We start from the raw sequence: 12,073 nt of genomic DNA, 5'->3' as shown, positions 1-12,073 counted from the left end.
TATTAGAATGTCATTCTATTCGAGTTTAATTTTTGCAACGAGTTCAGTTGAATCATAACTTTGAGACACTTTTTTAAAGTAACTGCATTTTTAATAAAGGTCTTCTATTTTTTTTTCTTTTTCTATTTGTATAGACATGAATCTATCTGTTTTTTAAATGTGCCTTCAGTAAGATGTCGTTCCATCGTTTTCGTGGTCTTCCCAATGATCACCTTTCTATTGGCAAACCGTATCTCGCCGTTCTTACTTTCTAATTTGTGATCATTACGCTTATGTTGTCGTTTTATTCTACTCGTCTGTTTTTTACCCAATTATTAATGTTCTGCACCTTGCATCTCCGTCGTATATCTGTACTTCTAGCTCCGTCACATGTGTCTTACCATCGATTTGCAAAGGATTGTTTCTCTGCTATTTTTAACTTTCTTTTTGTCCTCTTTTTGTCAGGTCGTGTTTCTGCCGCGTATGTTATTATTGGTCTAATGACTGTGTTGTCAATTCTGCATTTCATTTATTTCCGCTTCCATTTGTTCATGGGTTTGATCTGTTTGAGGTGTTTTATGATAACCATTATGAGATTGGCCCCTCAATATTATTTCTCAAGCATTCTTTAATTTCCGAAAGGGCTTCGTAACCAAGTGCTGTAACGGGATTTTTCTTTGGCACCTATTTAGGCTTGAACAAAACACACACACGGCAGTAAGCACCCTCATCTTTGTTGTTGCAAGACGTTCACAGGAATTTGTTTAACTACATATTTATGCTGAAATTGTCTTGACTGTCCCAATTACAATGCCTTTGGAAATCCATAGTCATTTTCAGGAACCCACAGGTCAGTTAGGACTAGATATTTTAACTCATAACTGCACGTTTTGTTACCCGCAAAGCAACATACATTGTTATAATTAGGGGCTGCCGAATCTTTTTCAAGTGTATATATTTCTGGTGAAAATATATTAACACCAACATCTACTGAAGTTTCCGACATCTGACATTAACACAGATCTATAATAATTACCATCGGTAACATTAGTAGACTCTAGTAGAAACTACGCAGGTTCTTCAGAACAAGTCTTTATAATACGAACTGCAGAATGTTGGTTTGATTTTTTATTTGGACATATCCATCGCTAGAAAATACTATAACTTAATTTTACTGGCCGCCCTTGATGGTCTGTTCCGCTCTTGATGGCCTGAATGGTGCTTAAAATTAAGAATTTAAATTTTGGAGATTAAGTAGCCTGCCTATTCAGATAATGCCACATAGGTTCGGGCGTTGTGCGAGTGCATTCTGACATAATATACACTTAAGTCCAGGGTTCTTTACCCGTGCGGCATTAATACCTAACTGGATAAAACACATACTTTTTATGTAGCATCATTCTCTTCCGCGCATACAACTAAAGACAAACCAGCTACCGCCTGTTATTAAGTAAAAACACATGTTATTTTTATGAACGCTCTAGACTGAGTATATTGAAAAGAGATGGGTACAAAAAAAGACGCTTAGGAATGTTCTCAGATTTTAAGTACAATTTGTGACGTTTCTGGTTTGTTTACTTTTGTAGCTGTCAGTCTGTTGAATTTTTTGCTGTTTCCTTTGTCGAATTTTCGCATTTTAAAGTTTTTTATATTACACAAACAGTTTTTTTCACAACTAATTTTATATTGGAGTTTGAAATTTTATGGTAAGTGTATTTTTTTTAAGAAAGCTTTGTTAAGTGATAGCTAAGGAATGGTTGTGTTAAGTTTCCGCCAAAGTGAATGAAATGACAAAAAGAAATATGTTACTGAATTTTTTTAGAATTGTTTATTTATTTAATAATCACTAATGATATTAAAAGAATTTCTAAAGCTGCTTTAAATGATGCTGTAATTCTGCACCAAAATTTTAAAGCAAAACTTTTGACATTCTGTTTATTTGATGACGTCAAATTTTAACGCGTGATCGTAGCAGTAGCTACTTACTGTCACTTGCTCTTGCGTTTAGTAAATTTCCTACTTATTTTGTATGCTTTAAATGACGTACCTACAGGTAAAGAACCATGGACTCAACTGTATTTAGATTCATTGTTGAACATTTGGAAATCATATTGCTGCATAAAATAATAATACAAATCAAGCATTCTGCGTAATTTAAATTAAGTAGGTCCACAAAATGATAACTTACAGCAGTGATGTTCATTTGCTGAACTTGGAACAGTAATTGTAAACCTTAATAAAACAATAATCGTATACTTACTACAGAATAGAGCGGTCTAAAGCCTCTAGGCCCGCCCTTTGTATTCGCGTCTGACACCTTTGTATAAAAATATATTTTGACTAAACCGAAATATAATTACCTTTTATATACACGGTGGGCCAAAGAATAGAGTCAACCTCGATATTTGATAGTATTTATTAGATTTTAAGGAAATGCCGAAACAGGTCGATTTTTAATTTAATATTGCAATTTTTTGGCAAATATTTCATACTAGTGACGTTATACATTAGAGCGTGATGACGTAGTCAATGATATTTAAATTGGAATAGGCGTCGTGTGGTAGCTCATTTGGAAAGGTGTTCAATACTCTTTTTAGTAGTATAATCATTAATATCATTATTTATACAAAGTAACCAAAAACATTTTTTTAAATTAAATTAATTAACATTTCTTTTTGCTTAAATTAAATCAAAAATAGCCTCCCACCTACCTTTTTGACTGTTTAAACATTTAGTAGCGATAATAAATGTTTATTTGCCAAATATTCATTTTTCTCTATTTTCGGAAAGCAATAGAATGTATTTTGATTAAAATAAAATACATACATTCTTCTTTTTGCGTCAATTAATTTAATTCAAATATTATTTTTTGGACACCCTGTATCAATAATGATATTATTGTTTATATCACTGAATAGATAATTGAACACATTCTAAACCACATGACCCCTATTCCCATTAAAAAAAAATCATCGATTACGTCTTCACGTCCCGATGAATACCATCACTAGTATGAAATATATATCAAAAAATTGTAATTTAAAAATGAAAATCGAAAAGTTTCGTCATTCCGGCTAATACCTACTGCCAAATATCGAGGTGGACCCTTTTCTTTGGCCCACCCTGTATATTTAATCGAATCATCCATCAGTATAAAAGTAGGATTTTTATTCCGGTCTTATAAAAAATTATGTCATAATGTATACACTATTGCTAGTTTTGAACGAACAGTTATGTAGTCAGATACCTAGTAGGTCTGGATCCCGCATAAGAAAAAAAGTTGATTAATAGCAAGCTGAAAATTTGTTAATAGCTTAACGGTGCCTAGTCGGACAAATTTTAATATATGGGAACACTGGAACAAGGAAAGTTTTAATGGTGGAACTGGTTAAAAATTTGGAACGTCAGACTACGAAAACGTCAGATGTATTTTGTCGGACAGAACTTCCAATTGATTTGTTGCCCTTTCACTAAACTCTCATTCAAAAATCAGACTGGTGTTTATCACCAACTGGGCATTTTAATGAGTGGAACACGAAGAACATGTCAAATGACAGGAATCATGTTGGTTAGTAATCTCTCTCTCTTCAATCCTGACCCCCCGGAGGGAGTGTAGTGGTCACCGTGATGTCGTGTATTGTCCGTCTCCAAAGATCTCTGTCTCTGGTCATTTCTTTTAATTCATGCATAGGTCTTTTGCATATTCCTGTAATCTGATCGATCCATCTTGTTGGGGATTTTCCTCGTGATCTTCGGCCTTCCACCTTTCCTTGTATAATGAGTCTTTCCATATTTTCTGTGTTGGCTTTCATAACATGTGCAAAGTATTTTAATTGTTGGAGATGGACTTTACTGGAGAGCCGTTGGCTAACTTTTAGCTCTCTTAAAATCGAATTATTTGTTCTATGGTCGGTCCAAGGAATTCGTAGCATTCGTCTCCAACAGAACATTTCAGTGGCGTCTATCTTTCTTCTTTCCGAATTTCTCAGGGTCCAAGATTCACATCCGTAAGTCAGTATTGGTAATATTAAGCAGTTGATCAACCTCATCTTTAACGCTCTTGAAATTTGACAGTCCTTCCATATTGTGGTCATTTTTGCTGTGACGACTTTTGCTAGATCACATCTACGTTTTATTTCCTCCTGTAGTGACCCTGTGTTTGTGATTAATGATCCCAGATATAAGTATGAGTTCACAACCTCAAACCGATCAATTGTGGTTATATGTGGATGATTGTTATGTAGTCTATCCACTATCATGATCTTTGTCTTTGATATGTTTAATTGCAGACCAAATATTTGACTTTCGTTTTCAACCAGTCGTATAAGATCAATCAGCTCTGCTTGACTATTGGCAAGCAGGGCTGTGTCATCTGCGAAACGTAGGTTGTTTATTTTATGACCATTTATTGAGATGCCTTTTTCCCATCCTTCAAGTGCTTTTCCTATAATATGCTCTCCATATTATATATTGAATAATTGTGGCGATAGTATACATCCCTGTCTGACACCCCGTTCTGGATGAAATTCGTTTGAAAGTGTGTCAAGCACTTTAACTGATCCAGTAGTGTGTTCGTATAGTTCAGTTATAAGCGAAATAAGGTGTTGGGGTACGCCCACTTCTTTTAGTATTTGCCATAAGTGTCTCCACTTACTCTGTCGAATGCCTTACGATAATCTATAAAGCACATGTACAGTGGATTATTGAATTACGTAGATTTTTCGATTATCTGTCTTAAATTTAACAGGTGCTCTCTAGTACCCCTACCTTTGGTAAATCCAGGTTGCTCTTGTAGTATTTCTCTTTGAAGGAAAGTTTTTAGTCTCTCGTTGATTATATGTAGCATTATTTTACTGGCATGTGATATAAGAGAAATAGTTCTATAATTGTCGCATTTATGGAAGCTGCCTTTTTTATGAATTGTGGTTATTGTAGATTTTGTCCAGTCTTCAAGCCATTGTTTTGAATGCCATATTTGGTTACAGAGTAGATGAAGTAGTTTTACGCCAGTTTCTTCTGTGGCTTTGAGCATTTCTGCTGTAATCATATCTGGACCTGGTGCTTTATTATATTTGAGCTTACTGATCGCGAGTCTTACTTCATTTTCAAGTATATTAAGTTCTTCTTCCACCTCGTCAGAGATTTGGTTAACAGGTTCTTGGCGTTGAGCATCTTTATGTAAGTCCCTGCAATACCATCTCCATGTCTCTGCTATATATTCTATGTTTGTTCTCAGAGTTCCAGTGTTGTCTTCAATGGCCCAAGTTCTGGCTTTAAAGTCTCTTGTTAAGTAGCGTATTTTTCTAAATAGATCTCTCGGCTGAGATTTCTGTATGAGAGTTTAATGAAAGGGTAACAAATCAATTGGAAGTTCTTTCGGACAAAATACATCTGACGTTTTCGTTGTCTCACGTTCCAAATTTTTAACCTGTTCCACAACAGGTTCCACAACAATTAAAATTTTTGGAAATAACAAAAAAAAAATAAAATTTAAAAAATTTATTTTTTTATCAGTTCTTTGAATCTAAATAATTGTTTGATGATACAATATACATTTTAAGATTGGTAGTCTGATTTTGTGTTAAAAAATGGCATGATATTTCTAGACTGCAACCTTGAACGAATAAAGCCATCCCTTGATTCTGCTCCACAAACAGCAGCTGATGTTTCAGTTACTAACTTAACAGTTCTTTTCACGGATTTTGTTTGACAAGGGCAGTTTAAGACCTCTATGTTGTTGTAATTCCCAGAATCAATCATATCCCTTACATCTTTATTGGAAATATGTTTTAGCAAAGAAGGAGCCGTAACTTTGAATCCAGAAATAGAAATTAAGTCATTATAATCTACAGCAATAAAATTTAATGTTGATATTTTAAATCTCCGGATCTTTTTTCTTTCTGACTTTCTCTAGCTTTCGGCACTCTGCGTAGTCCTAGCTCCCGTATATGTTTTCGTTCATCTTTCATCATACCGAGTAATGCATTTTCGGGATGGGCAAAATAAGCATTCCTTTGGATAACGACATCAACAATTTTTCTTTGGTCAACTGGTAGAAATCGTGAATAATGGATAATTCGCCATAAATGTTTTGAACCATCAGAATAGCTAGGATGCAGTTTTATATAGAACCAAACTGGTGCATACACTTTTTGGATGAAACTTGCTAACATAATTAATTGGGGCTGGGACATTCAGTTCCAACATACAATCGAAGCAACCGATTATCAACTGTCAGCCACCTTGCGTGTGATATTTTCCCAGGTTTTTTAAGGCTCAAATCATTAGGACATTTTCCCGCAGCAACTGCTTGACTGATTTGGTACAAGTACTTCGGATCGGTGCTAAGGTCTGTTGTTTATAATAATATTGCTAGGTTGTTTTCTATTGCGACAAAATCGACAACAGCCTTCTCTTCACAGCTTTCCAGAAGTTTCCCTATTGACCCTGAAAAACCAAGTGGTCCACTGGTGCGTTAATCTAACTGTTGAATTAAATGACGTAAAGGTAGCTCATTGCAATGAAATAAGCATACTAGAGATTGAAGTGAAGTGTAGCAGTATTTGTAACGTAGATGGTTGGACTGTAACTGTTGACAAAGGAGCAATGAATTCTTCTTCATGATCATCTGCATCAGAAGAATTTGAGTCGAGACAAGCTTCTACTTATGGAAGGAAAAGAGGAATCAACGGTACATGCTTTAAGAACAATTTAGCAGTATTTGTAACCTAGATGGTTGGACTGTAACTGTTGACAAAGGAGCAATGAATTCTTCTTCATGATCATCTGCATCAGAAGAATTTGAGTCGAGACAAGCTTCTACTTATGGAAGGATTAGAGGAATCAACGGTACATGCTTTAAGAACAATTTCGTCAGTATTATAGTTTTGAGAACTTGCCTTTGCCTTCATGGTTCTTTCCATTTTCTACCTTATTGCTGCAGATACTGCAATATCCACTGGTCCAATTGCCATTTTTCGATAGGATCGTTGATCTTGAAGAAAAAATTTCTCATTTTGTGGTACTTTCTTGATTTTATTACAAGTACACACAACACACACAGTTCCAGTCATGTTTCACTTGCAAGCCGCGATATTCAACAACTTTTTACACACCTTTCGAAACTGACAAATCTTTTCCATTTATGAATCAGATGCTTGCTGAGTGTTTGTGTACTTATCGCTTAAGATTTTGATACTCTGTATAAATATTTTTAATCATATCTTGAATGCACTTATGCGATAATGTTGGAATAGAAGCTTTTATTCATATTTGTTCTACTTTCGTTGCAACGGCATTCAAGACGTCGGAGATAGATGGATCTTTATTATTATTTGTCAACTTCAGTTCATTACGAATAAAGAGAAAGCACTTTAGAATGTCACACTTAGTTCGTAAGACACGATCATTGAAATTTGATTAGAGCCATATTGGTTTTTTCGACAAAAATAATTTTTTTGTTTTTTCATTTTTCAAATCAAATATGGAACCTCAAGATATTTTTTTATTTCAAAATGCTCTCGTACCAATTGTTTTCATCACCTGACACAACTTTTAAACGATAGCCACAAGAATTTTTCTTTTCTTTTATTTTTTTGACCTTTTTCGTTCCACCCTAATATACAGTTAACTAGTCTATTAAAAATGTACCGCACACTACATTTTTCAGCTTCCATAAATTAAGACAAACATTTTTTGTTTTTTTTTATTAGTGTAATCCATTAATTTATTTTTTTAAATATCATTCTCAATTTTTGCGAACTCCAATAATATATACTTCAAACTGTCACGGGCCAAATCCCCTAACAATTACCCCTTTTGTGTTACAGGGCGGCAACAGTGGCAACAATGACGGGTTAACTAAACAACAGCTGGATCTGATACATCAAATAATGGAACAAACGCAGAGACAATCGCAGGCCGTGGCGGCTGCAGCGGCGGCCGTCTCGAATAAATCCACGACCGCCCCCAAATCCACATCCAGTAGCGCCGGGGGCAGTAAATCGACCGGTCCAACTAAAATGTCCGCCAAGGCGCATCTGGCAAAGTGGATGCCTACGGTAAGTTGACAATGGGTTTTATAGAAACACCTGCAAACGCCGGTGGCGTTTTTTGGATGTTTTTTTATTTGCAATTTGCTTTAACTAAAATGGGTTATTAGCATTGAATTGTATTTACATCAAATTACAAATATAATATTAAATTTGGTTAATCAGTCCTATGACATGTACAAAATTAAAAGTCTTAAAATGAATTACTTTTACTTAAACACTGTTAGTTCGGACACGCGCCAACTTTCAACTTTAATGACAAATATTTTTAAATTAAAATGTACACCGGCCAATTCGTTCACTTTTCTACGACCTGAACCTGCCAACTCGAAACGTTCTACAGGTGAATTCGAAACCATGGATTAAATCTAATACCTCAGGTAGTTAGGTTAAAACGTAAAAAATAAATTTGAACAGTAAGGGATTAAGCCAACACGACGCCTATTACAAATATATACCTTTCATTAATGTTTACTGATAAACAAATCTCCAATTCTATTTTACTTCAACTCATTTTAAAGCTATTTCAATAAACTAATCGGTTCTTTTTTCAGTTTTTGTTGGTAAAATATTGTAACTTATAGAAGAAAATTATTAAAATCGGCTGTTTTTCATTTAAATTGTCAATAAATAAATAAATTGAGAAAAAATTGGTCAGATTTACTTAAATATTGTTGCTCTATCCAGATAGAAATTAAAACAATTGCTACATATAGTAGTTACACTGGGTGTCATAAAAACCGTGTATTTTTACTCATTTCATTGGGCTATGTCACGTAATATCGAGATAGAAGTTTTACTTTTACATAAGTTATTACCGTTTAACTGACTTCATTTATAGTTTTATAAGCCACAATTAAGTATATGAAGATTTATAAAACCTTGTTTAAATGATTTTACATGCACTATAATGTGGTTATATGTCTTAAATTTTGTTTTAAATGCTTTTTTCCTTACTGATAGAAAAAAAAAATAACAAAAATGTGCATTTTTGACATCAAATTGTTGATAACCAACATAAGTGTTTGTTACTAATCAAAATATTAAAAAAACTTATCGTCGGTATAACAGGTTTCCTTGCAACCAGATGCAGAACAGTACCATAAAATGTTTTCCACTTTTTAGCACTTTCTTTAAGTAAAATTTAAAATTATTTACCAACAATAACTTACACCCACGTTCACTAATTACGAAATCTGTTACACGAATTTCAGCCATTTTCAGAAAATTTATTCGGATTTTCTCTAATAACTCTTTCAAGAGACCACACATAAATGATGAATACCTTTTACACCACCTTCAAAGAAGGTAATTTATACAGGTACATACCTGGAATACCGATATTAGATTATCAACATTACTTCTTAAAAAATGAAAGTTACAAATTCACCGGTATTTAGTGGGTTATCGAAAAATTTAGCTGCGCGCCAGAGTTGCCAGTTGGCCTGTAATTAGGATGGGGGATTAAAATAGTTACGAATTCACCGGGACACGTTAGTTCCACTATCACACACATAACTCCTCGGAGAAGTTTTCGTCTTTTACAAAATCATTGGTGATCGTCGTATGTCCAAGTTGCAGCCTGAATTAGATTACTTGGTCTCTTCTCTTCGTAGGAAGTTCCGACTGCAACACATTTTGTTTGATGTTTCAATGCAGAGTGTGAATTATTCCAATTTATTTGCCATGTGTCATGGTTGTTGTTCTATTAAATGTCAGCAGAAGTATCGCTGCTCTGATCAGTAAGCAGGTTGTATACTACTTTCTAATTTTAGTTTTTAATCTAGTGCATCGAATTTTAAGATACTTGGGAGTTAGTTCTGGATGGATTTCAGTTAAAAAATTGAGTAGTCCCGCGATATCTTCTGTATACGTTTTTGCAATGCTGCGAGGATCGGCAAAACTGTGCGCATTCTCGAAGAAATCAATTAACTCTTCCTGGGTTAAGTATCCATTATCAGTATTACCTTGAAAGAAAGAACCAGTGCAAACTTTTTGGACGTTATTTTTGTTCTTTAACAGGTTTAAAATAATCAGTTATTGTTGTTCTGAAGCTATTTTCTTGTGGCATTTTTATAATCAACTATTTTCAATGGGAATAAGCCACAATTTTACCAAAAAAAAAAATGATTTTATAGAAAATACTACTAAAATAAACAAAAATATTGTTGCTAACAAACAAAATTCTTCTAATAATTTATTTAATCTGACTCATTTATTTTGGCAATTCAGACGTATATTATACATTTTAAAGTAGAAGACTTTAAAATGATATCGCCAATATTTATGAGTTGCGTTCCTGGGACGACTTTACTAAAAGATAGTTCATTCGATTATATGAAATCAATCCCAACTCAAGAATATCCGTCACAAAAAAATCATAGCATGTGATCTGTCTTTAAAAAGACAACCAAATGCAACGATGACGGTAAAATTTTCGCGTTAGAGATTCCATAGTAAATCACGAGGGAAAAAAACAGGAAGAAACCTCGTGATACTATCCCGACATCGTAGGTATTTAGTCTTACATTTAATTTACTTTCAAAAAACTAATACCAAATTCTGACTTTGATATGTTTAAATTAAAAATAATATTAACAATACATAGATATACAATAAGTAATACCTACTAAAATATAAAATTTGTACTAACTCGATATGTTATTAACTTACTAATCGTGGTATCTTCTTTCTATTGACTTCCTCTTTCAGTATGGGTAACCACATCCTACTGCATTCTACCGAGGAATTTGCGACACAATTGGTTTCATTTAGCATAACTAGAGCCACTTCTTTGATTTTTCTCTTTTTACTATCTGATTCTTTCACGACTACACTTGAATCTCTCCACTGAACTCTATGTTCATTATTCCATGCGTGTTGACATATTTGAGATCTATCAAATTCTCTATTTTTAATATAAGACTGATGTTCCTTATTCTAACGTTTAATGGTCTTGATGTTTCACCTAAATAAAATTGTTCGCATTCGCAAGATATTTTATAAATGCAATTCTTTGTTCTTTCTTGTTCATTGTTAGGTTTAGTTTTAGACAGAATAGATCTTAACGTGTTTGTTGTTTTGAATGTTGTTGAAATGTTGAACTTATTTCCAATTGTTTTAAGTTTCTCGGATAGTCCTTTTATATATGGTATTTATACCATTATAAGGATAATCATTTTTTAATAAAACAGATGTTAACAATTGTTCTTCTAAAAATGAACAAGTAATTTTGGGCTCTATCATATAAGGATTTAATGATTCCCTTTTTAACGTTGATGTGGTGATTTGATTTGTAATTGAGATATATGTTGGTGTGTGTTGGTTTCCTATACACTTGAGTCTCATATCCAGTATCCTTCTTTGAGATTAAAACATCGAGGAAAGGTAAAGTGTTATTGTATTCTTTTCCATTGTAAATTTTATTGTCTTTTCTTGATCGTTTATAATATTCAGGAATGTATCCAACAATTCTGATCTATGAGGCCATATTGAAAACACCTCATCTACATATCTCCACCATACTGTGGGTTTTAAATTTTGTTTAGAATTGATATTATTTTCGAACTCCTCCATAAATATATTAGATTAAATAAATTATTAGAAGAATTTTGTTACTTAGCAACAAAATTTTTGTTTATTTTAGTAGTATTTTGTATTTTGACAACGAAATCCGATTTGGGCTGCGAAACGTTAATAAAATCTTTTTTGGTAAAATTGTGGCTTATTCCCATTAAAAATAGTTAATCAGTTATTATTTAATGAAGGATGATTATATAGCTTTAATTCGATTAAAAGTAATTATAAAACGTAATATGTTTTAATTGATGGATTCGACCATTACTTGATGGAAGTTCATTTTACCTAACAGTAAAACATTGAAAACTTTTATTTTCCATACTTCCAACAAAATTTATTACAAATTAATGTCGCTACAGGTTTTTCGGCTACGTTTCACAGCTTCACTACGATTATGATTTAGATTGACAGACTAAACGAGGTTTAATAACAAAAAAATGTTAACGTAGAGCAGTAGAGCATCA

General features: G+C 33.3%; 1 protein-coding gene across 4 annotated transcripts in view; it reads left to right on the top strand.

The window, feature by feature from the left end:
* Positions 1-12,073, top strand: part of LOC114339639 (serine-rich adhesin for platelets) — a 1,513,912-nt gene that overhangs the window by 1,367,264 nt on the left and 134,575 nt on the right. For all 4 annotated transcript variants that reach the window (XM_028290316.2, XM_028290307.2, XM_028290298.2 and 1 more), the window contains one exon: positions 7,809-8,039. In XM_028290316.2, coding sequence (XP_028146117.2) covers positions 7,809-8,039 — 231 coding nt within the window. The remainder of the gene's footprint in view (positions 1-7,808; positions 8,040-12,073) is intronic.

Source organism: Diabrotica virgifera, chromosome 4 (assembly GCF_917563875.1).
Source record: "Diabrotica virgifera virgifera chromosome 4, PGI_DIABVI_V3a".
Taxonomy (NCBI): domain Eukaryota; kingdom Metazoa; phylum Arthropoda; class Insecta; order Coleoptera; family Chrysomelidae; genus Diabrotica; species Diabrotica virgifera.
Note: the sequence above shows the minus strand (reverse complement) of the source record. Positions and strands in the feature narration are given on the sequence as shown.